Source organism: Balaenoptera borealis (assembly GCF_965194805.1).
Source record: "Balaenoptera borealis genome assembly, chromosome: 7".
NCBI lineage: Eukaryota > Metazoa > Chordata > Mammalia > Artiodactyla > Balaenopteridae > Balaenoptera > Balaenoptera borealis.
In genome coordinates, this window is record NC_138864.1 from 101834719 (window position 1) to 101859824 (window position 25106).

Sequence of the window (25106 nt, forward strand, 5' to 3'; positions counted from 1 at the left end):
GAAGCATCTGCTTAACACTATTTCTGTCACCTCTACTACAAGCTACTATAAACAGGACCTCCTAAAACATACGAGTTGTGAAACAGTTTTTTGTCCCTCAAAACAATGCTCCCATCTGTGCCGGGAATGTTCTATCCTGCAGAATTGCCACTTTCAAAAGATGTAACTTCTGTTATGAATCCACACATATAAGTAAATAAAACACAGTTCTACAGATCTGACTTCCAAAAAGAATTTGAAAAGGACAACTAGTCTCAATCATTAATGATAAAGGCGGCTAAGAATTCCATGGACCATCAACTAGCCTAAGTTATCTTAGGTAACTGTTTCAACTAATTGCCAGCAAAACTTGATAATGAAACTACAGAAAATAAAACTGATCTGCGTTCTGTCTTTTCTTCCCAGATCTCTGGATAACTGATGTAATCAGGATAAAATAGACAAAGTTATTCTAGAAGCATAAAGAAGGGAGGCATGTTAAAAATATGAAACTAGATAACACGCTTCTGAATAATGCATTGTCTGCCCACAGAGTTACATGGCACTCAGGCATGTGCGGGTTGTGGGAAAAGGCAGCTGCGCAGTATGGTGAGTAGGGGGACCACACACGTACCTCCAAACACAGAGGAGGTCACAGGGTCTGCAAGCCTAAAACACTCAGTGTGAACATCAACTACATTCATGCCACTGACACCATTCCCCTTACAACAGACTCATAACTTCATGGATGAATGTTTTTCTAACCTTACTTGAATATTAAATTTTAACATACCATTGTTTGGCTTAGTGTTTTGTGAGTTAGCTTGTCTCTTGCTTTATAATTCTCTCTGAAGGCTTCATAAATGAAGAGACATAAGAGTAATCTTGTGAGACTAACTGCTGCGTTTTGATACCATCAAAGTTCCTAATTCAATAAACAATTATCGAGTCTACTGTTTTAGGCTGTTGGCACTGTTTTAGGCTCCTGGGATACCTCAGTAAACAAAAGAGAAAAAAAAAGACTTTAACTTCCTAAAGCTTACATTCTAGTAAAGAAAGCCAGATAATGAATAATAAATATAATAAATAACTGATTTATATGTTAGGTGGTGTGGTGCAAGAAGGGAGGAGTGGGTAGAAATTTTAAAGAAATGATAAAATTTTAGCAGTGTTTCAAATCTGCACTTATTCATTTGACTCAGACTTCAGTTCCTAGAAAAACTCCTTCTCCACTGGACCAGCTCTAAGCCTGACGATGAAATGTGAAACCCTTAAAATGGATTAACTGCTTGCCCTTCAGAGTTTTCTTAGGCTGAAATCTGGTGTCTGATGAGCGATGCTGGGATAATGGGCGAGAGATAATTATTCAGTTTAGCTAGACTGAGGTCAGAGGCCTTGGGGCTGGAGGAGGTACCTGGTCCATTCCCTCAGGTGTCCCATAGACAAGCACTGTGTAGTCTGTCCTGAAAGAGACTTCATTTTGTTGTGAGACACAACTCCTCTTTAAAATACTGTAGGCAACACGGAACAGATCTGTACTATGCCATGATAGGAAAATATCTGCCTTATATAGACCTAGTAACAGAGGATGTCAAAACAATTGTAAAAATATGGAAGCTTCTCAGACCATGGCAAAATGAAGTTTTAACTCATTTCATTCCTCCTAACACCCTTTTATAGCTAACTGAACAACCCTGTTTAAACATACTGGCAATGAAGCACAGAATAACAATTCATAGTTTCACCGAAAAACTAACTCATGAGCATAATTTTGTTTTCAAAAGGGAAAGAGAATTCATAAAAGCTAATTACTTAACAATGGTGTAAGATTTTTAAACAATAGAGAAAAGAGAAAGTGTTTTGAACTGTTTTCAGTTCTTCATGCTTATAGAGATAATGGTAAGTTTAAACATTACACAAATCATTTGCTTCCCAAATTATTTATTATTAATGAATTTAAATGCCAAACTCCTGTTAGAAAAATTTAGACTGTAATTAAATAACTGATTTTGTTTTGTACAAAACCTTAAGAAAAAAAGAGTTGGCACTTTTCATTTTAGTTGGCAGGAAACCTGACGCAGGAATGATTGGGAAATTCTACACCTGAGATACTATGTAGTTTCAAATTAAACATCCTGAGGTTATGAGGTTAAAGAGATTGAGAAGAAACCCAGGAACAAAGCCACTTGGCAAAGTTATTAGCTAATCCCTGAACTGGGTATGGAGTCAGAAGAAAATCTCCTATTTCTACCCTGACACTGAATTGAATCTATTAACCTACAAAGAAAATGTTAGCCTGGAAGGGAAGAAAGAGAGGCAGTTGTCTTATCCTCAAGCTTGAATTTCTCTTAGAGTTGAATAAGTGGAGGAAAGAACAGAAGCAGACATTTGCTTTTTCTGCCATAAACGAAGCAAGCCAAGTGTAAGAGGTATCAACAAAAAAATCTAAAGCTGTACCTCCTAAGACTCCACATGTTTTGCTTTGTCAACGAGCAAACTCAAACAGCAGTACTGGGACCTAGCAGAGAGAGTACATAACAATGCAAGAAAGGAGTTACAAGCTTTAATTTTTGAGAGGCTAAAAATTTAAGCTGGATATTGCGAGCATATGTGTGGGTGTTGGGTATAAACCCATATACATATACATGGATCAGCCCATATACAGAGTTTAGCAGTGAGGAAATGCCATCATGAAAAATATCCACAGGGAGCAGTAGTAGGGGTCAGTGATCAATGTCTTTGGTTTCCAGTGATTTGTATAAAAGGGATGAAACTCTGAAGTCTTGGGGAACACAATTTTAAATGCACAACATTTATTCTCGTTTCTTTTTAATGATATTTACTGTACCTGTAATGAAACGGCAAGTCCTAGAAAGGAAGAAGTCTTTACTTCTCATCATCTATAGTACCCAATACTGTACATTACAGCTGGTTTATGCGATTTGATTCTACAAAGATGATCCCGTAGTTAAAGCAGATTAAAAACAAGAATAACCAAAAGCTTGAAAGGAGTTTCCAAATTACAGAGAATTCAGTTATGTGTTTAAATCCTATTTCCACTCAAGCGTGTTTCAGTGCTTACTCTACCAATAAATTTCCACCAGCCTAGGTGGCGCCAAGAACACTTGCCTCAAAACTTGTATTATTTTATTATTTAACCCTAACACCACTGTTATGTTTAAAGGACAATTTGCGTTAATTTGCATTCACACTCTGATTGTCTAGCAAATGAAGAATAATTTAACTTCTTCAAAATATATTACACTGCTTTAAATTTGAACTGTTACCACCAAAGTCAGCGGAAATGACCCTGTAGCCTCATTTACGCTGCCAGAAGCAAACACGGGATAAAGCCACTTACCTCTAAGGTGAATGACAGCACCACGTCGGACTTTGACAGCTGAATCTCATTCTCATCTCCTATGTCCAAAAAGGCAGAATTCTGTGAACGTTTTAATTTTTGTAATTTAAATTCTGGACCACCTTTCGAAACTGGAAGACTCTCCAAATTGGCCATTAGCAAATTCACTGAAGACCGCAACTCTTCTATATACATATTCTCCATCTCTTTTGCTATAAATCTGGGGAATTTTCTTTCCTTGAAAATAATTTTTAAAATAATAATGTTACACAAGTCATATTTCAATTTTATCGTAAAAGATTACATGATGTATATATACTTGACTGTCTTAGGAATTGTGATGCTCGGTATAATGCATTGACCTGATACTTCAGTCTCTACGCTTTAAAAGCCTCAGGCTTTGGCAATTTTGATTATATTTAACTGTACCTTATCTACCTTACGGAGGATCATTATCATAAAAAATGAATAACATGATATACATTTTCAGATTAACTTTATTTTTGAGATGGTATTTATTTAAGGGAAAAACCAACTCTAAAAAACATACATGTAAAAAGTTTTAGTGTACAGATGAATCTTAATTAGCCACTGATATCTTTGAAATACTTGGAATAACTGGTCTATAAGAAGAATGTTCAGTATATACTGCTCTGACTGTTAAGAAACAAACATTTTAACAGTATCTCGCTTTCATACCACAGATGTGTTAGGCATTCAAATTGAAAAACCTTTACTATTACATAGCAGTATGGCCATACTTCTAAAATTAGTTAACTTTCATGTCATACAAATGTATCAAGATCCCTTATTGCCATAAATTCAGTTTTTTAGTAAAGGTTTAGAAAAACTTAAGTTTAAAGACTAAGGTAAATTTATGATAAAAGCTGTACATGAAAAAGTAATAATATCAATTTAGGAGATTCAATTTTCTTCCCAAATTACATGAGTGTTGCCATTCAGTTCTCAGATCTCTGCAATCAGACTTCTGTTTCTTTCACTCAGTTAAAAGGACATTCCAAGTACTGATACTTAGATAGATATTAACAGCTATTGCCAAACTACCCTTAGAGAAGGTTATACCCATTTACATTCCCACAAATAGCAAGTGAGGTTTCCTCACACTCTTGGCTCTTTCTTTAATCTCTGACAGCCTGGCACTTAGGTCTTCTCTCTGAAAGGTAGAGGGCATACAGCTTTATGATGGGAAATGCGATGTAATGTAATGACAGCTGTATAAAACTGGCTGGGGGATGACAGCCTAAAGCTGCCATCATTCAAATGAATGACTGCCTAAGGCTCCAGAAAAATCAATGCCTTTACTACTGTTTCCTTTGGCATCATTCAAACTGTAACCTAAGAAATCCCCATCTCCAGGGTGAATGGAATACATCCACAGTGCGTTCATCAACCTGCACCTGGTCTGACTCACTTGCACCAGTTTGTTCATGGGCTGGAAAGGAACATCTGGCACCACCTTATGAATCAGTCCCAGAGTCTTGGACCACCTGTTTTTCTTTTCCCTCAATATAATCTTGACATATTCTTTTAAAATAATTTACATATAATCAATATTAAAATTGCATATTTATATCACAGAGTGATTAAATATCTACATCCATAATTAACTTTCCCAAGGAAGGTTCTTAAGTATCCTTTTAATATTCCCCTATAGCTTGAAGCAACATTCCCACACAGTAAGTTTGCATCCTCAGAAAAAAACACATAAGTACTCATTTATATAATAACTTGGTTTCCTTTGGGGATGGAGGGAATAATGTTTTGGATAGTTTTTCAATACATGCAAAAAAAGAAAAAGATAAAATAAAGCATAAAAACATTTTTACATTTGTGGACTAATTTTAAAAGCTGTCATAAAAAGCATCCAAAACTCAGATATAAGGCAAAAAGGTGAGGGAATAGGTCCTTCCAACGTCATATGTGAGCAAAGGCCATCCAAGGATCATGTGGGGGAAATGTACCTAGTTCAATTTACTGTTTACATTGATTAAAGATCCTGTTTACAAGTGAAGTCACACGTTACTTTGTAGAATTTTGTCTGGTAAAGATATAAATAATGTGTGTCTGGTGACTAAGATAATCCAATGGTTATAGTTTAAATCCCTGTTGGAAATTAACCACTGTTTTTTTTTTTAACCACTTGTATATCTAATACTTGAATCTTATTTTAACTTTGCCTAAAAACACCTACTTTTCAAATGCCCCTTAGACTAGTTTTAACATCTAACTAGTTTGCTCATTAATTATACACTGAGTACAATCATTATTGTTTGTTCATTTTATATTCGTGTAACAGTCACAGTTTTGCCTTTTAGAAATATTTTAGCAAAGCAAAAGGCAAGTATATCACATGTTTGAAAGTCTGGACGTACCAGTTATTTTCTCCAAATTTTTAAGGTGTTTTTTAATGGAAAACTTAGCATTAGCACATGAAAAAAAAATCTATTCTTACTTAGCTTTCATTAAAAACACTTCAGCCATTATCATTTTTCAAGGAGGAGATTGGCAGGAATCACCCAAATTGACTGTTTCATCAGCATTTTCAAACTTTTCAGGAAATAGACTACACTAGATTTTCTTTTTCTCTCTGGGGAAAAAAACCCCCAACAACTCTCTCTTAAAGCTCTGAGGTTTGTCGATAGTATTTCATAAATTTTATTTAGCCTGCTTATGTTGCCTCTTTCTTGGAAACAAAACCAACTGTACAACGAATGTACATATTAAATTTGATCTTTTAAATTAGAACAGCATCAGAAATAGGGTTATTCTGTAGTTTACCTGTGAGTTGTTCCTATAAACCACAGTTTCAACGTTCTAATTTAGTCCTCTGTACAGCTTAGCCCATTAGCAGCCCTAACACACTATATACATTGAAAAAAATGTGCTCCATAAAATTTCCATTATTCAAATTTAGTCACTGTAAGAGTTCTTAACTTCCTAGTAGATGAAGCATGGACCAGAGTGGTAGGATGAACGTGGTGACAACTGTCAGATCGTGGAAATACTTTGAAGACAGATAGAAATGGATTTCCTGATAAATGTGGCATGAGGAAAAAAGGAGTCAAAGATGATTCCAAGTTTCTGAGCCTGATGTACTAGAAAGACAGTATTGCCAAGAACTGGCCTACCCTGACCACTTGACTGGAAATTGTCAACACTCTCCTTCCCTCCCACATTCCTGATTCCACCTTCTCTGCTTTATTTTCTAAGTAGCAAATGATCACCTTCCATAATTCAGTTACATAGCAAGTTTATTCCTTATTGTAAGTCTCTCCCAAATAAAATGTAAGCTCCCTGAGGGCATGGCAGGAATATTTTTGTCTGGTTTTATCCTAAGAGAACTACATTTGTCTGGATGTATCCCAAGTGCCTAAAATAGGGCCTGGTAATCTTAATAGGTGCTCAAGAAATATTTATTCATTGAATTTATGAATAGAAAAATGCAGGCTCCAAAAAGTTAAATAAGTTGCCTATATCGAGGAAACAGCAATCATGGATCTGGCCCACAGGTCTTTCTGGCCCAGTCCACTCACATTTTTTTCTACTACTACTTCCTAACTATGCCTTGGCTAAAATATTAAAGTCAATGTTTACATCCCTTGAAACAGACTTCGGCCCTGTGGTTTCAGTGTTATTACACTGTGTTGTGAAGCATGACAGGTGTTACTAATAGTTGACTGCCAACTATAAACTATGAATAAACCACACTTCTGGATTTATGAGATTGTAGAGGTATCAGGGCCTAAGAGAGCAAACCTAAGCTCTGGAGTCCAAAGACCAGCGTTTGAGGTCTTTTGATTTGTTAAGTAATCTTCCCTATACCTCAGTCTCCTTGTCTATAAAATAGATTCATTATATCATCTGCCCTTGTGGGTTCATAGGATTATTGTAGAGATCTAAGACAACAAGGTCAGTAAGTTATAATTAGCCTTATATTTTATGAAGGTGGCTTAAATTTGGTGAAACTGAAGTAGAAGGCAATTAAACATGCTCTATCTGCTATGTCAATATATTTGCCGAAAGGCATTATATTTTGGGGTGGTTTTTTGCTGCTGTTGTTGTTCCAATCCCATCAACTTCAATTCCTTCCTTCTCCATGCTTTTTCTTTTTTTTTTTTTTCACAAACACACACTGTATTTTATTTTTACAAGAGATAAACTGACACCAAGCATTGTAAATGGATGACCACAACAAAAGCAACAATGATTGCAATTACCAAACACAAAACACACTCATACTATGTCATAATATTGACATTCAGTCCAGTAATCCTCCACTGTAACAGCTCCTTTACTTTGCAGTGAAAATTGATTTGTATATTTTTTGCCTCTGAGAGTCCTTGTGGGATTTTGTTTTCTTTTTTAAATTCAAACAGAAAGTCACAAAAATTATAATCATCCTCATCAGTCACTCAGTCCCATGTAATTAATTTTTTTTTCATCTTGATCTTTTGTTAGCACTTTTATGAGTTCATCAGTTTTCCATTAGAGTTGTGAAAATGCTTATTCATTCAGTTCAGCAGTATAGTCAGTTACCAGAAACCTGTATCCACGCTTCTTCTACTTTATCAACACTTCTGATGAAATCATCAAGGTCCCGTCAAAGAGAAGCTGCTGTTTGTGCAGCACTGACCCTGCTCCTCTCACTCAGTCCAGAGGTTACACACACACCACACATTCTCCTCCACAGACATGAACTCGGGAACACACCCAAGGCTTTCCATCCTATTCTGCAACCCTCTAGAAATTCATCTCAACTATCACATATTCAGCCAGGCCCTTGAAGAAGTTCAACTTATGACAGTGTGTACAGCTCAGGTACAATCTAAATACAAGTAGGCAACTGAGAAATGCTGATCACAGGTCCAGAGTCCTGCCCACAGTGCCGGGCACATCTCTCTGGATTCTCTCTTAGCCTCAGGGCTTCAAGAAAAGCAGTGCCTTTCCAGACACAGACAGCTTCCAACTCAGGTTAGGATTCTGGGGAATGCATTTCTCTCTCTAAAGCTTCCAAAAGCCTCAAGCTAATACTCGATTCCTAGCCTGCGAATTCCACATCTGAATCTCTAGAATGATGTAGTACCTCTCCAGAGGGTGGTAACAAGGTGTGTTGTCTTTTCACCCTCTGCCCTTGGCTTGGTTCTCACAACTTACGGTCATCTCTGTTACCCAATTTCTCTCAATTTTCTATGTATTTCTATTTATCTCCATTTCTCAACAACTTTGCTACTTTTAAATTTAATACACATTTAGATAAACACAGTACTAGTCTTAAAACCAACATATTCATAAATACATTTTTCTTTGAAAAACACATAACTTCAACAGTCAAATGCAGTGTGGGATATATCTCCTTAAAGTGCTGGAAAAGTTCACTGTCTTGATTTGGGTGGTGGTTAATACAGGGTGTATACATGTTCATCAAGCTGTAAACTTAAGATCTGTGCACTTTGCTATATACATGTTATGCCTAAAGTTTTTAAAATGAAGAAAAATCCCCAATAGAGAGGATTCTTCAGAGACAGGGACAGAGACAGAGACAGAGACAGACACAGAGGGAGGGAGGGAGAAAAGGAGAGGGAGAGTCTATCAAATACTCAAATTTTTCATTTAGCAAAAGGAAAAAAATCTTATTCTCAGATCAACAGCATTATAACCTCAAGTCTATTTTAAGAGACTAAAATTTTATTTTTACCACTGAAGTAAATTAATGCATCAATTTACTAGAGAATGATTTAGACAAAGAGTCCTCAGAATTAAAAAGAAACTCATGGCTTTTGTTCGAAATCTATTTCTGTTCACACAATGATTGTATAAATAAAAGTAAATAAAATATTGTATTCAATATGCCCTACGAGACTCTGTACTAGAAACTGCAAACTATATTTTTCATCCATTCAAATATTAGTTGACACCACTGTGTGCCAAGCACTGTGTTAGATACTTCGGAATATACTGTATGATTTTGCAGGCACGATGGTTTTCTCTCTGATTATATTATACTTAGTGCAATATTAAAATTCTTCTAAGTCTGGCAGTTTGAGAAATTCAGGCATTGCTTTAAGAATAATCTACAAAAGTTATCACTGAATTTAAACATCTTATATAAGGATGGATATGTAAAATAGATAATATGCTCCATTTTAGATAATATGCATTCAGGTACCTGGGCTTAAGAGGCATGCATGGAGATGAGAAAGTAAAATTATTCTGGCTTTAACTATACAAAACTCTTTCAGCTCACAGAAATCTAAGTACAGAAAGAAATGCGGTACAGTATATCAAAGTTAACAATTTACCTTTGCCATTTTCTCTGCCAATTGCAAACGACCATCAAGTTCCCTTCTGATCTGGGCTGCTTGTTCATCTGCATTATCCAACTTAAAAATAAAACAGAAATCACACATACATGATTACTTAATGGCAGTGACCTACAGATTAAAGCAAAGACAAAATGACTCCAAAAAAACTTTATAAATTCTCTCAACTACCTACTGAGAACACAGAAAGTTGTTTAATTAGATTGATAGTCTAATTAAATTTCTTGGGCACTTTTCATTGTGGTTTGCTCACAAAAAAGGTAATAAGTCTCTAAGGTTAATAGCTCAGCTTACCAAAAAATCTAATTATAATAATTCTTTGCCCAAACTGTCCACAACAAAGCTAAACCAAGAAGTCCTTGTTTCCTTGAGGATGCATGAAGCTGTCATTAAGTTTATTCAGGCCACCCTTCCGCCTTCATTAAGGTCAGTCCTAAATAGTTCAAAATAGATAAATCTCTTGTTTTGTTCTTTCAGATTCCCAAAATGCATTTGTGGATAGTGAGATACTGAGTAATGCTTCATTTTTTTCCTTGCTCTTTCAAAAAATGTTTCCTTCATTTATATAAGAAGTTTTTATTCGTGCTAAACTATCAAAGCACTATTTGATTGATTGCTATAACTTTCTACCATGTAAGTCTTCATATGCCCCTCATTCTAGTACCAACAGGCTCATACTGCCAAGAAATCCTTTCACAGACCGGCACCACGTTAGAGTTCCATTCTCTTGTTCTAAATTTGATTGAAAGCTTAGCATGCTATCCTCATTTTTAAAGATACTTCCATCTACATGGAATATTACTTTAACTTCTCCACTGACATAATCCTTAACTTTTTCTATAACTTCTTTTAACTTTTCCTCATGAGTCCTTCTATCTCCCTGTATTAGTTCATTAAGACCTCTTAAATCGAGGCAGTTCTATGAGCCATGCACAGTGTGGGCTGTACTGGGTGGGTTACAGACGTGAACAAGGCCAATGTTTCTCTTTAATTCCTTCCCCTCTCCCACTTCCCTCATTAAGAAGCCTAGACCACACAATACAACCATACTTTAGTAAAAGTCCATCTAAAAATTGGATTAGTACTGAGTACAACATTAAACACCTAGGAGAATACAGATTAACTTGTCCATTTGCTGAAGAACTACAAATTTACCATGTTACATTAAAAAAGATAGACTTAATAAGAAAAATTCTGAAAAAGATGAGTAGGGGCAAAGCAGGTCAGTAGGATGGTGGTGTCAGAATGTATACGAAGGGTCAAGAAGAAAGGTAGATGCTCCAGTAAGAGGGCACCAAACGTCTGGAGGTGAGAGCAGACAGTGGTTTGGGGAATGGAATGGGGGGAGAGGGGGGAGAAGGGAAGGTTCATGAGAGATGGGGCTGGAGAGAGAGGTGGGGCTACCTTATAAGCCTACTCTTCACAGGCAAATTAGGGAGCTTGGAATTGCTTCCTATAGCACTGGGATTTCACCAAGAGGTTTTAAGCAGGACTTTGGAAAGGTCACTGTGTCTGTCTCCATCACAAACAGGTTAAGAGGGACATAAGGAAGTCTACCTGTCCATCTATATCAATCCATCTATCTGTTTGTTTGACAGATCTAAGGTCACCTTTCCAAAAAATATGTTTCCAAATTTATTTTAAAACATCAAGTTTATTTAAAAACAAGTTTTTAAATAGGCAAGATTTTCTTAAAACTAAATCCTTGTTGTAAAGGAGTTGCTATGTCATCTCAAAAAAAATTACATTTTAATTGATTCATATTCAAAATCAAACAGAAACAAGTCTCTCTTCACTGCGTCTGAAGTCAAAATGACTTACATTAAAAACTAACAAAATTATTAAGGAAAAAAAGAGGTGATAAATGCCTATTCCAGGTAACTGAAATCAAGGTCCTAAAAACAAAAATTATGTATAAGAACACTAACTACAATACCTCAAATACAGTAAACGTAATATGGGATATCTTCTCATTTTGCTTAAATGCTGATAAATATTTTTCCACAAAAAATAAAAATAAAATGGTTACCTGCAGTGAAGAGTTACAGTTCCACCAAGAAATAGCATTTAACATCTTAAAACCTTAAAAATTCTCCTTCATATTTCACCACAAAATATTATTTAACATCTTTAACTATTTGTATCTTCATATTAACAGTTCTTATTTAGTTTTAAATGGAATTGTTTGAGTCACTTCTGCGGTCTGCAAGTGTTTTCTTTCTCAGAGTTTTCTACTACTTTTAAAAAATATTAATGCCTTAACTGCATTTGTCTGAAAAAATACAAAGAAAAGCAGAGCATTACTGTACTAAACTGTCTGTTAATAGCAATCAGAGACTGGAATGTTACTGATGACTACAGTGTCATTTTTGTGAAACTAGAAAAGCATACTTCCAAACATGTTTACAAAAAAAAGAGGAAAAGCTAATATAATAAAGACAACCAATAAAACATTTATTGGTTGTCTTTGTTTTATGTAATGCTAGACAGAATTCAAGGAGGTAAATCAGCTGATTAACTATAAGTAAGAATTTTAGTTTACCATTCCATGTGCCATATGTTTTGTTTTCTTTTGAGTATTACCAAACTCAAACACAGTTGAAAGTTTATATAATTTTTATGAATGCTTTTTTTTTTAACATCTTTACTGGAGTATAATTGCTTTACAATGGTGTGTTAGTTTCTGCTTTATAACAAAGTGAATCAGCTATACATATACATACAGCCCCATATCTCCTCCCTCTTGGGTCTGACTCCCTCCCACCCTCCCTATCCCACCCCTCTAGGTGGTCACAAAGCACCGAGCTGATCTCCCTGTGCTATGCGGCTGCTTCCCACTAGCTATCTATTTTACATTTGGTAGTGTATATATGTCCCTGCCACTCTCCCACTTTATCCCAGCTTACCCTCCCCCCACCCCGTACCCTCAAGTCCATTCTCTAGTAGGTCTGTGTCTTTATTCCCATCTTGCCACTAGATTCTTTTTTTTTCTTTTTTTTTAATTTATTTATTTATTTTATTTCTATGGCTGTGTTGGGTCTTTGTTTCTCTGCGAGGGCTTTCTCTAGTTGTGGCAAGCGGGGGCCACTCTTCATCGCGGTGCGCGGGCCTCTCACTATCGCGGCGTCTCTTGTTGCGGAGCACAGGCTCCAGACGCGCAGGCTCAGTAATTGTGCCTCACGGGCCCAGTTGCTCTGCGGCATGTGGGATCTTCCCAGACCAGGGCTCAAACCCGTGTCCCCTGCATTGGCAGGCAGACTCTCAACCACTGCACCACCAGGGAAGCCCGCCACTAGATTCTTCATAAACTTTTTTTTTTTTTTTTAGATTCCATATATATGTGTTAGCATACAGTATTTGTTTTTCTCTTTCTGACTTACTTCACTTTGTATGACAGATTCTAGGTCCATCTACCTCACTACAAATAACTCAATTTCGTTTCTTTTTATGGCTGAGTAATAGTCCATTGTATACATGTGCCACATCTTCTTTATCCATTCATCTGTTGATGGACACTTAGGTTGCTTCCATGTCCTGGCTATTGTAAATAGAGCTGCAATGAACATTTTGGTACATGACTCTTCTTGAATTATGGTTTTCTCAGGGTATATGCCCAGTAGTGGGATTGCTGGGTCGTATGGTAGTTCTATTTTTAGTTTCTTAAGGAACCTCCATACTGTTCTCCATAGTGGCTGTATCCATTTACATTCCCACCAACAGTGCAAGAGGGTTCCCTTTTCTCCACACCCTCTCCAGCATTTACTGTTTGTAGATTTTTTGACGATGGCCATTTTCACTGCTGTGAGATGATATCTCATTGTAGTTTTGATTTGTATTTCTCTAATGATTAATGATGTTCAGCATTCTTTCATGTGTTTGTTGGCAATCTGTATATCTTCTTTGGAGAAATGTCTATTTAGGTCTTCTGCCCATTTTTGGATTGGGTTGTTTGTTTTTTTGATATTGAGGTGCATGAGCTGCTTGTAAATTTTAGAGATTAATCCTTTGTCAGTTGCTTCATTTGCAAATATTTTCCCCCATTCTGAGGGTTGTCTTTTCATCTTGTTTATGGTTTCCTTTGCTGTGCAAAAGCTTTTAAGTTTCATCAGGTCCCATTTGTTTATTTTTGTTTTTATTTCCATTTCTGTAAGAGGTGGGTCAAAAAGGATCTTGCTGTGATGTATGTCATAGAGTGTTTTGCCTATGTTTTCCTCTAAGAGTTTGATAGTGTCTGGCCTTACATTTAGGTCTTTAATCCATTTTGAGTTTATTTTTGTGTATGGTGTTAGGGAGTGTTCTAATTTCATTCTTTTACATGTAGTTGTCCAGTTTTCCCAGCACCACTTATTGAAGGGGCTGTCTTTTCTCCACTGTATATTCTTGCCTCCTTTCTCAAAGATAAGGTGACCATATGTGTGTGGGTTTATCTCTGGGCTTTCTATCCTGTTCCATTTATCTGTATTTCTGTTTTTGTGCCAGTACCATACTGTCTTGATGACTGTAGCTTTGTAGTATAGTCTGAAGTCAGGGAGCCTGATTCCTCCAGCTCCCTTTTTCTTTCTCAAGGTTGCTTTGGCTATTCGGGGTCTTTTGTGTTTCCATACAAATTGTGAAATTTTTTGTTCCAGTTCTGTGAAAAATGCCAGTGGTAGTTTGATAGGGATTGCATTGAATCTGTAGATTGCTTTGGGTAGTAGAGTCATTTTCACAATGTGGATTATTCCAGTCCAAGAACATGGTATATCTCTCCATCTGTTGGTATCATCTTTAATTTCTTTCATCAGTGTCTTATAGTTTTCTGCATACAGGTCTTTTGTCTCCTTAGTTAGGTTTATTCCTAGATATTTTATTCTTTTTGTTGCAATGGGAAATGGGAGTGTTTTCTTAATTTCACTTTCAGATTTTTCATCATTAGTGTATAGGAATGCAAGAGATTTCTGTGCATTAATTTTGTATCCTGCTACTTTCCCAAATTCATTGATTAGCTCTAGTAGCTTTCTGGTAGCATCTTTAGGATTATGAATGCTTTCTTAAAGGTTGACTTCTCAATTGAGATAATTGCAGTTTCACATGCAGTTATAAGAAATAATTGAGAGATACCCATTGTACACTGCCCAGTTTCCCTCAATGGTAACATCTTACAAAACTAGACCATCATGTACAAGCAGAATACTGATTGATACAGTCATCCATCTTATTCCAATTTCCTTAGTTTTATGCACACTCATTTGTATGGATTTCTATACAATTTATTATCTGTCTAGGTTCATTCAGTCACCACAGTCAAGACACTGAACAGTTTTAACACCATATGTTGCCCTTTTATCACCATACCCACTTCCTCCACCCAATTCCCAGCTGGTTAGTTTTATACAATGTACCTCATTTTCAGAATGTTTAAAAATAAATTTAATAAGGCAAATAGATTTTCTTTTAATTTCCATTATTAAATTGGAGATGTGCTCCCATGCACGAGAGATTAACATTTATAAACACTGGCTTGGGGCCACAGACCTCTTTAATCTGCACATTCACTGCCTAGGTGCTTTCCTCAAAGCCCATGGCCATAAAGAGCATCTATTCACTGATAACTCCCAAGTATGTATTTATAGCTCCAACCTCTCACCAGAGGGCCAGTCTGTTATTTTCAACTGCCTACCTACCATTTCAACCTGCATGAAGACAAGGCACATTGCATTTAACATGAACCAAATGGAATTTTGATTTCCATCTCCCCACCTCAATCACTCCTTCCGTGAGTAATGCCATGTCATGTAAATGGCACACCTATTTACCATCTGTTCAAGCCCAAAGCCTAGGTCTCATCTTTGACCTCTCTCTTTCTTTCACAGCCCACAACCAATCCAATTAGAGTTATGCAGTGAAACCCAGAATCACATAGTTGAAGGCAGACCAAATCCAGGTACTCTGAGTCCTTGGCCAAGACTCTTTTTTTGCATGGTGTAGTGTATCTCTAGCCACTTGAAGTGCATTTCACTTTGCCAATACAGTTGTATACATCATTATGGTGAAAATAATTTTTTCTTTTCTGAAAACTTGGTTTTGCACACTACCTCCTCTCCTTCCCCTCAAAAAAAAAAAAAAAAAGTAGAAAAAAGCCCAAATGGATGGTTTAATAGATGTGGGACATCAGACTTTAAAATGTTGGTGATGTATCCATTTCTAGTGCCTGATTTGGGCTGTGAGATAAAGACAATGGGGATAATTTGGGGACCGTGGAGTTGGCGGTAGAGGCCAGAGACAAGTCCTCACTCCACAAGGACATCTTTTAATTTCATTTTCTTTTACTTTAAATTCCTGATTACAACACTTTATATGACAATAGATTACTTATACCTCACAGATATCCTTTCCTGGCACAGAATATTTTCCAGGTCTTTTAAAGAGGGTCATTCAACCCTGACCATAACAGATGCCCAAACGTATCTTTATTCTCTGCAATGCCTTGAGTATCTATTATACAGAACATTTTATCACTTTAATTATCAAAATATTTCAATGTCTTGACAAATGTTCAGTACTTTTATTTTCCTCCTGTTCATTACACAGGGATTGCTGTTTCCAAATTCAGAATTCTCTTGGCTATGAAGTTCTTAACCTGGACCTTCAGGAGTCTGAACCATTCAAGTTGGGAGCAAAATTTGGAGAGATATACACTTTTCTCCTTGAGGAATTGTTTGAATTTCATAGCTTACCCAAAGGGGTGGTTAACTCAAAACAGGTAAAGAACCATGGCTCTAGGAGAATCTTCTTTATAGAAGTCTCTATTCATTTCTTCTAGAAGAGGCTGTCTGGCTTTTCAAACATAAGCAATGGCAAATGGCCACCTCAGGCCTACACATCATCAACCTTACCCTTTCGAAGATTTGTTAAATTCTTCATAAAAGGACACTAAGACATAGGCTCTGAACAATGTTGACTGAATGGCCCACAATTACTTTACTAACTCTATGTTTCTTCTACACCTACTGTACAGCAAGCACTACTGAAAGCTCTTCGGTAGCTGCAGAAGTAGTGGCCTTCCAGGAGTTCACATTTCATACAGAAAACAGTAAAAACAGTATTTAGAACAGAATTGCCACCAGAAAGCTACTGATCAAGGAGTGTGGGAAATCAGTGATGGAAGAGATGTTGTTCCTGGTTGATAATATCAGGATGAATTTGCTAAAATGGAAATATTAAAAAATGGACTTTGAGGAATAGAGAAAATACTGATCTGATGCCACATCTATTAGTCTTGACTTGCAAATCTCAAACCCTGGGCTCTCTGGGCCCCAGTCCTCTCAAGTTCTGTGGAAACAGTTCTGAGAAGAGAAGGTCTCAGAAATCTCCCTTTGCAGAAGTCCTTGGGAAGACCCAAAGACTTCACTGATGGCCAACTATCTTACAGGTAAGAAAATTTTAAACAGCATAAGAACAACCTTACCAAGTTTTACCCAACAGCTTCATTTTATAGCATCTGATATCATTTTTCTAATGCTTTAAAAACTACAAACATCAAATACTCAAATTCATTAAATTTGCTCATATCTTCAAGAAAAAAAAAAGTCTTCTAAAAAGCACTTTTCATAGCACTGTTTAGCATCATTGCCCTCTATGATTAATCTGTTTTCTAGAACCAGGATAACTGTCTTCACATTAATATTGTCAATCACTAAAAATGGGAATTAATAGCTGTGTTTTTCCATAATGATGCCTTTGTTTGCGCTAACCCTAGTCAATTGTGCCCTTCTTCCACTGAAAAAAAATTAGTTCTTTTCTGAGTCCCCAGTCCAATTATCTCTTTTCAAACAAATTATATTCTGTTACTTTCTTATAACACTCACCTTTATCTTTTAGTATGAAATATACAAGTAGACTAGGATTTGCACTGTTACATAAATAGTGTTTTCCCTGAGACTAATTCATTTGCTGGTTATTCTGTTTATATCATCTATAAATCTGGTGATCTAGAGATAGTACATCATGAGAAGGAATTTGCACAAACCTAACCCCAATTCCAAAAGAACACTCCACCCAACATTATAATTTTCTCATAGCCCAGTGTCTGACTTATTTGACAGTGCCAAATATGCATGGATTTTGCAACATAGCCTAAAAACCCTGATCAAAAGCTGTATTAAGTATTAGCAAATTCATTTACTTCATCAATAAATTTGTTAATTTTCTACCATCACTTGAATCAAATTATTTATCGTGAAGATAGAGTGCAACTCTACCCTACTGATTGTTCCTGCTCTGTTTTCTGTGCCGACACCCCTCATTCTCTCAGCCCATAAGCACACACAGTTGGTCCTTGGCTGTTCTAGACAGAGTGCCTGCTGTTGTATATGATGTCATAACATACAGTACAATGTCATAACTCAGCACATAGCTCTGGCCTCTCTCCTGAGTCCCAGTTCTCTATCTCCAGTTGAAGGCAAGGTCTTTCCTTTCAGGCATCCAACAATGGCCTCAGCTAAGACTTAAGTGTCCTTTTTTACAATCCACTCTTCTTCATGGCTGCCCTGTTTCTACACATGATTCTCACTACCCTTGATCAGGCTAACATCTTAGAAGAGGAGGAGGAGTAAAGGGCAGGGGGATGGAAGGATGGGTGGAAGTGAATGAAAATAAGTGGATATGAATGAGAAAGAATGATACCCAAACATCTCAGCTTAGTTTTCAGGTCCACCCTATTTCGTACCAATCTCACTTTTTAACCTCTTGGATACTTTCATTATTTATACAAATTAGTTTGCTCATTATATACAAAACATATTACATTTCCTCCATCATATATCTTGTTTGTGTTTCTCCTGCCTGGGATGCTCTTCTTACCTACCTTCATTGCCCAGATCAATCTCCAAATCTTCTGAGAAGACTATCTGCCTACCTATTGGGTAACAAAGCAGGTACTACCTGATGACATATCTTTCATAGTAGTCTTCTCATTATTCAACTTCTCAGATATTTATGACCCCTACCTCACACCGCAACATATGACCCTTGTTAGCTCACCCTACCACCCTAACAAGAGGCCTAAACCAATCCATCTCCAATGGTGGGATTCCCGTAACCAGTCCCAGTTTTAATGTAAATGCAAGGAATAATTCCACCTGTATTTGAAAGGTTTTTGGACCCTAACATCCCTCCAGACTGACCCATCTTCCATGAGGCAACCTCCCTCAAAAACAGAAACAAAAAAGTCCTTCCTCCCCGCTATCTCATCATTGACAATTAGCCAGCAACTCCAAGGTAACTGAAACTCTTTTTGCAATTTTGTCAACACAAAGAGCACAAGGAAGTGAAGTGATTCCCGTATTCTCAAGGGCGACGCATTGCTTGGATGCCGTTACGTCTGAGTCAGGGAGCGCTCGGCTGCTAAAGGCAGAGCGTGTAAAGATCACTCTCACGTCTACTTGCTAAACTGTGCATAAGAAACCTGGCTCGGAAAGAGCAGTTCTGCCGCAGCTTCTCGGAGAACAGTTCTGAGAGTCTTAAAATTGCATTTCCCAAACCACACTTCCTGTTGAATACTACTTAAAAGTAGGAAAAAGATGAACGAGTTAATGAGATATAAAATTAGCCTATGTGGGGGCTTCCCTGGTGGCGCAGTGGTTGAGAGTCTGCCTGCCGATGCAGGGGACACGGGTTTGAGCCCTGGTCTGGGAGGATCCCACATGCCGCGGAGCAACTAAGCCCGTGAGCCACAGCTACTGAGCCTGCGCGTCTGGAGCCTGTGCTCCGCAGCAAGAGAGGCCGTGACAGTGAGAGGTCCACGCACTGCGATGAAGAGTGGCCCCCGCTCGCCGCAACTAGAGAAAGCCCTCGCACAGAAACGAAGACCCAACACAGCCAAAAATAAATAAATAAATAAATTTAAAAAAAAAATTAGCCTATGTGAACTGAACTAAACTATATTAAGTAATGGATCAAAATGTTCAAAAGTAAGAACGTAAGAACTTTAACCTCAAATATAAAAACCAGGGGACTTCGATAGCTTGGAGACTATGCATACATATTGCCTAAAGCGGTAGGCATAACTTTGCAAATTTTTGCACATCATGAAATTTTCCTTAGGATTCCATTTGGTATTAACATTTTATCTTCTAGACAGAAGTCATGAGCTAACATTTTCAAGCAATTATTTACTAACTATACTTCCCTCAATAAAATAATTGAATATACATTCACATTAATAACGATGAAACGGAGAGATTTTAGCACTAAGTAAAATAACACAGACACTATCAGCGACTTTAGAGGACTCTGTCAGAGCAGATTAGAACTTTAGCCTCATCAGGACTAGTAAGAGGTAAACTTATACAGCACTGTATGTCAGGAACCGTTTTAAGTGTTCGTAAACATTATTACATTTAAACCTCAGAGCAACCATATGGAAGAGTTCTTACCATCATCCCAGGTTAGTAATGAATAATCTAAAGCACAGACAGGTTTAAACATTTTTCCAGGGTCAAGGTCACACAGTTCATACTCGGCAGGGCCAGGGTCTGAATCCTATAGTTTGACCCCAGGGTTCAACATAACCACACCTCCCACTCCTTCACGACACCTCACCCTCAGTTTTCATCCTGTCAGTCACTTGCCATGAGTGCCCACAACAGGAAACACGTTAAATATTACTGGACAATTTACGGTAAAAGGATTTAAATATTTATCCTATGTTCAAGTTGTTACAATGCAATAAGAGAGGCATGTATGACTATCTATAATACAAAGTAGAATATCACAAGCTTTTGGGTATGCTAGGGAATTATACATTCCTCAGGGATTTCCCCCTCTCCCACAATATTTAAGAAAAATGAGTGAAGGCAGGAGCGGAGCAGAGCAGGCTTTGTGGAGGAGGAATTTCTCTTGATTCTTTAAGAATAGAGAAGGGGGATTCCAAGTGAAGAGAATAAAGTGAGACAAAATTAAAATTCAAGAAAATACAGGGTGTAGATGAGGAACAGGGAGTGCTTCGGCTCACCTGGCACAGAGGGGTGTGTAAAGAATCGTCACATGGGGAAGAATATGGGAAAGAACATAGAAAGGCAGGTGGGGGCCAAGCTGAATGCCACAGGTGTTGAAAGCCTAGCCAAGGGCTATGAACTTCATTCTGTTGACAGAGGAGCCATATTTTTTTTTTCCCTGTTCAAAGTTGGGTCATGATGAGAACAGGATGGTGCTTCAATAATATTAATCTGGCAATAAAAACATGTAGGATTAGAAGGGAGGAAGCAGGTGAGAGGTTACTCTCATACTCCATATGAGAGGTACTGAAGTTTCCAGCTACGTGGATGGTTGTGGAAGACAAGGGCAGACACTGCAATATAATGGAGAAAGTAGCAGTACCAGATTACTGTTTGGACTGGGAAGGCAATAAACACGAATGGCTCCTGGTGATGAGTCAGAAAGCTGAACATACATAAATAGAAGCAGGTTTGAGATGAGAAAAAATAGCACTTTGAACCTGTTGAGTTTGAGAAGTTTCAGATTCAGCAGTTTGCCATGGATGTAGAGTGGAAAGAAGAGCCGACCTACGTGAGAAGGCTGAAAGACAGGGAAACTCAAAATAAGCATAGTGAATCTGTGTTTTTATCACTGCAGTATTTTTCAGTGCAACAATCCTAATAGCATTTCTCAAACAAAACAGAGCAGCAAACCTATCTATATTTTTCAAATACTATTCCTCTTGGTACCATACCATGTACATAGCAAGTGCACAAACTTCTGATGAGGCTTCGTAAAACAAGATGTCAGCCTCGTTCACCTGGAGACCTTCACATAAGAATCATGAAAACACTCTGCAAACAGGAAATGACATCATTTAAAAACATTTAACAAGAGAGGCCTTTCTACCAGTTTGTAACAAACAACTGAAAACACTTTGCAAACAGGAAATGACATCATTTAAAAACATTTAACAAGAGAGGCCTTTCTACCAGTTTGTAACAAATAACTAGAATTATCACTGCCACCCATTACACAAGTAAAATCTTACTAAGACAATGATCAATTGGCCCTGCTCTATCTAAGGTAATTAGGGAAAATGGAAAAAAGAAATATTTTTTTCTGGTCTTAAACAAAGAAGGTTCAGGATATTATAACCCCAATAATCATCTAAAAGTGTCAAATTCACAGGATACTCTTCGTAAGCATACAGTCCTTTTTCTTCAGCCCTTTCAAACTGCTTTTTTAAAAAAGTGCTTTGTAAAAAGTTGTTCTGACCACCTACCAGAAGAAATCGGGATTTTGTGGGCCATACATTTCTAAAAGTCCAAAAGCAATAAACAATTAAGAACCAAGTCTGATACTGTGAGCCTGACACATAGTAAGGTAAGGGCTCAATAATTTTTTTTTTTAATAAAATGATTCAATATACTAAATAGAATGAATTTCTTGACTATATAATATTTTTCATATTAGCTGATTCCCTAAAGTTTTCCTATTAACACCACTTTCTTACTTTCTTGGTTCTTCTCTTAACCCACTCCAATCAGGTTCACTCCCAACCACTCCAAAAAGTCTTCCCTTGTCAAAGCCAACAGTGGCTTCCACTTGACAAATTCAAGGGTCACTTCATTGTTGTGTGGCACAGGTAAACTCTCTCCTTGCAATGTCTTCCCATGGCTTTCCTGACACCACACTTTCTGGTTTCCTCCCTCCTCGCTGGCTCTCTTGCCTTTGTGCAGCCTCTAAATCCTGGCATCCCCAGGCCTCTCTGTCGTGGCCCCTTTTTCTTCTTGAGCCCCAGACTCCCCCAGTATGATTTCATAATGTCTCATGACTTAAATTAAAATACTAACTTTATCAAAATGATTTCCAAATCTTTATCTCCAACTCTGACCTCTCACTGGAATTTCAGACTTGTATATTCAACTACCACCTGCCATCACATGGACATCTAACATTCTTATTTCATCAAGTACACAACAGAACTTTTGATTCCCCCCACCCCCTGCCACATATGCCCCTGCCCCAAAATACTGCTCCATGAGAAGAGGGACCACAATATATGGAGAGCCTTGATCAGTGGCTGACCAGAGTAGGTGCTATATTGAAAGAACACCCTCAGCAGAGATGCCCCATCAGACCACAATTAACAGAAATGCTGCATCAGATAAATGCTGGAAATGTAAATGGGAGATAGCCATCAAAGGATACTATCTTTTCTATAAAACGTGAGTGAGAGGAATGGGTGGATGTTACTCATAGTTCTAGAGAATGCTATGTCTTAAACTACAGACTCCAGCTGACCCCTTTTTCTGCTTGAATTCCTGGGCTTTCATCATGTCCCTTTTAAGGCAAGTAGGTGGTCTAGTGTTCTGACTCAGGCCAAAGCTCCCAAGCGCGGGAGCACAGAGGAATTCCGAAGCACAGTACAGGGCACGGATCCAAGAGGATGTGAAGAGACACCCAGGTGAAATCCAGTAGTCTAGGAACTTCACAGGCAACACAGGAAAACAGGACCACAGTAGGGCAAGGAGCAGAGCCTCATGACTACTCAAAACATTAACATGCAGGTCCTGTTCCACTTCTTTTTTAATAATGCTGGGCCATGCCCACAGGTGGGCTGAGGCAGGGGATGGGCCACATGCAATCCATTCTTTAGACCACAGAGAGTGATCTTTCCAGAACCCCAACTTGTTCCTGTCATTCCTTGTCTCACAAACAGTGTTCCCTCTCTCGTGAGAGTTCCAAGCTCTTCCAGCTAGCATGTGAGGCCCTTAACATTCAAGTCCTTTCCTAACTCTGTAGCCTCATCTGCTACTCCACCAAAACACACAATGAATCTCCCGTAGATTCCAAGCCATTTCATTCTCCTCGTGCCTTTGTAAGTGTTGTTTTCCTCCAGTCCGCTGAACTTCTACGCATCTTCCAAAATTCAGGAATGGTCCTTGTTAGAACCTTCATTAAAGTTCCAACAGAGGATTGAGTCTCCAGACTTCCAAATCATTTCTTCTTCTGGGCACAGAGCTAGACTGTTTCCCAGCCTCCTCTATACTTAGATATGACCATGGCATGAAGACCTCAGATGAACTGTCAGGCCAGGGGTCCTTAAGCCTCAGCATCACGTAGGAAGCTTTTAAAAAACAGACACTGGGCCCCACATCCACAGAGTGTTTCACTTAGTCTGAGGTGGGGCCCAGGTACCCAGTGGTTTTTAAAGCTCCTCAGGTCATTCTAATGTGGAGCCAGTGTGGAGCACTAAAGAAATCCACGCAAACTATCCAGTATCAAATTAAGAGACTGTCATCCACGTGCTTACTCTATGCCCTATACACACCCTCAGAGACACACTGATTAATTATACCATTCATCACATTTTATTTACATACCTGTCTCCTGACCACATGCAAACACCTTGAGGGAAAGAATAAAATCTTGTCATTTTTGTATTTTCATTGCTTCACCCAGTAACTGATATTTTTAGAAGGTATTCAATAAGCATTTTTCAATGTATAAAATATATTCACCACGTATATTTCATTTTAATTTTGATAGAATATTTTCATTAACAACCATGAAAAACTAAGAACAATATTCATATTATTATAGTTGGAACAGTAGATTCATATAATCTTTTATTCATTAATAGATGAAAACACGTCATAAAGTGCATTGGCAAAAACACTTTCCCCTTCCATTACTATTACAAAAATGCCTGATCTCTGAAGATTTGTGTTCTCTTATCATTAAAAAAAAAAAAAAAAAAAAATGTGGACATGCCGGGATAAAACCCTAATTTCTATAGGCTAGATCTAAGTAAAGAAGAAAAGTCTAAAAATAAATGCATGGAATATCTGACTGTAGCCTATATTTTTATCTGATGAGATTCGGGAGAAAGCAGAAATAAGTTAAAACATCTTTAGAAGAAACCTTACTTAGAAATATTTTTATGTAGTTCCTCTACATGTAGGCCAAAGGTAAAAAAAAAAAAAATAACGCAGAGTCAAATGAAGCAACACTGATAAAAGTTATAACTTGATTTAAGAATATAATACAGCTATATTCACAATTATACAAACAATTTTTATGGATTAAAGACCTAAATGTAAGGCTAGACACTATAAAACTCTTAGAGGAAAACACAGGGAGAACACTCTATGACATAAATCACAGCAAGATCCTTTTTGACCCACCTCCTACAGAAATGGAAATAAAAACAAAAATAAACAAATGGGACCTAATGAAACTTAAAAGTTTTTGCACAGCAAAGGAAACCATAAACAACACGAAAATACAACCCTCAGAATGGGAGAAAATATTTACAAATGAAGCAACTGACAAAGGATTCATCTCCAAAATATACAAGCAGCTCATGCAGCTCAATATCAGAAAAACAAACACCCAATCCAAAAATGGGCAGAAGACTTAAATAGACATTTCTCCAAAGAAGACATACAGATGGCCAACAA

At 37.5% G+C, this 25106-nt stretch overlaps 1 protein-coding gene across 22 annotated transcripts in view; it reads right to left on the bottom strand.

The window, feature by feature from the left end:
- CADPS2 (calcium dependent secretion activator 2) overlaps positions 1-25106 on the bottom strand; it is a 549410-nt gene that overhangs the window by 321667 nt on the left and 202637 nt on the right. For all 22 annotated transcript variants that reach the window (XM_082399988.1, XM_082399986.1, XM_082399984.1 and 19 more), the window contains 2 exons: positions 9661-9741; positions 3341-3577 (listed from right to left, as the gene is read on the bottom strand). In XM_082399988.1, coding sequence (XP_082256114.1) covers positions 3341-3577; positions 9661-9741 — 318 coding nt within the window. The remainder of the gene's footprint in view (positions 1-3340; positions 3578-9660; positions 9742-25106) is intronic.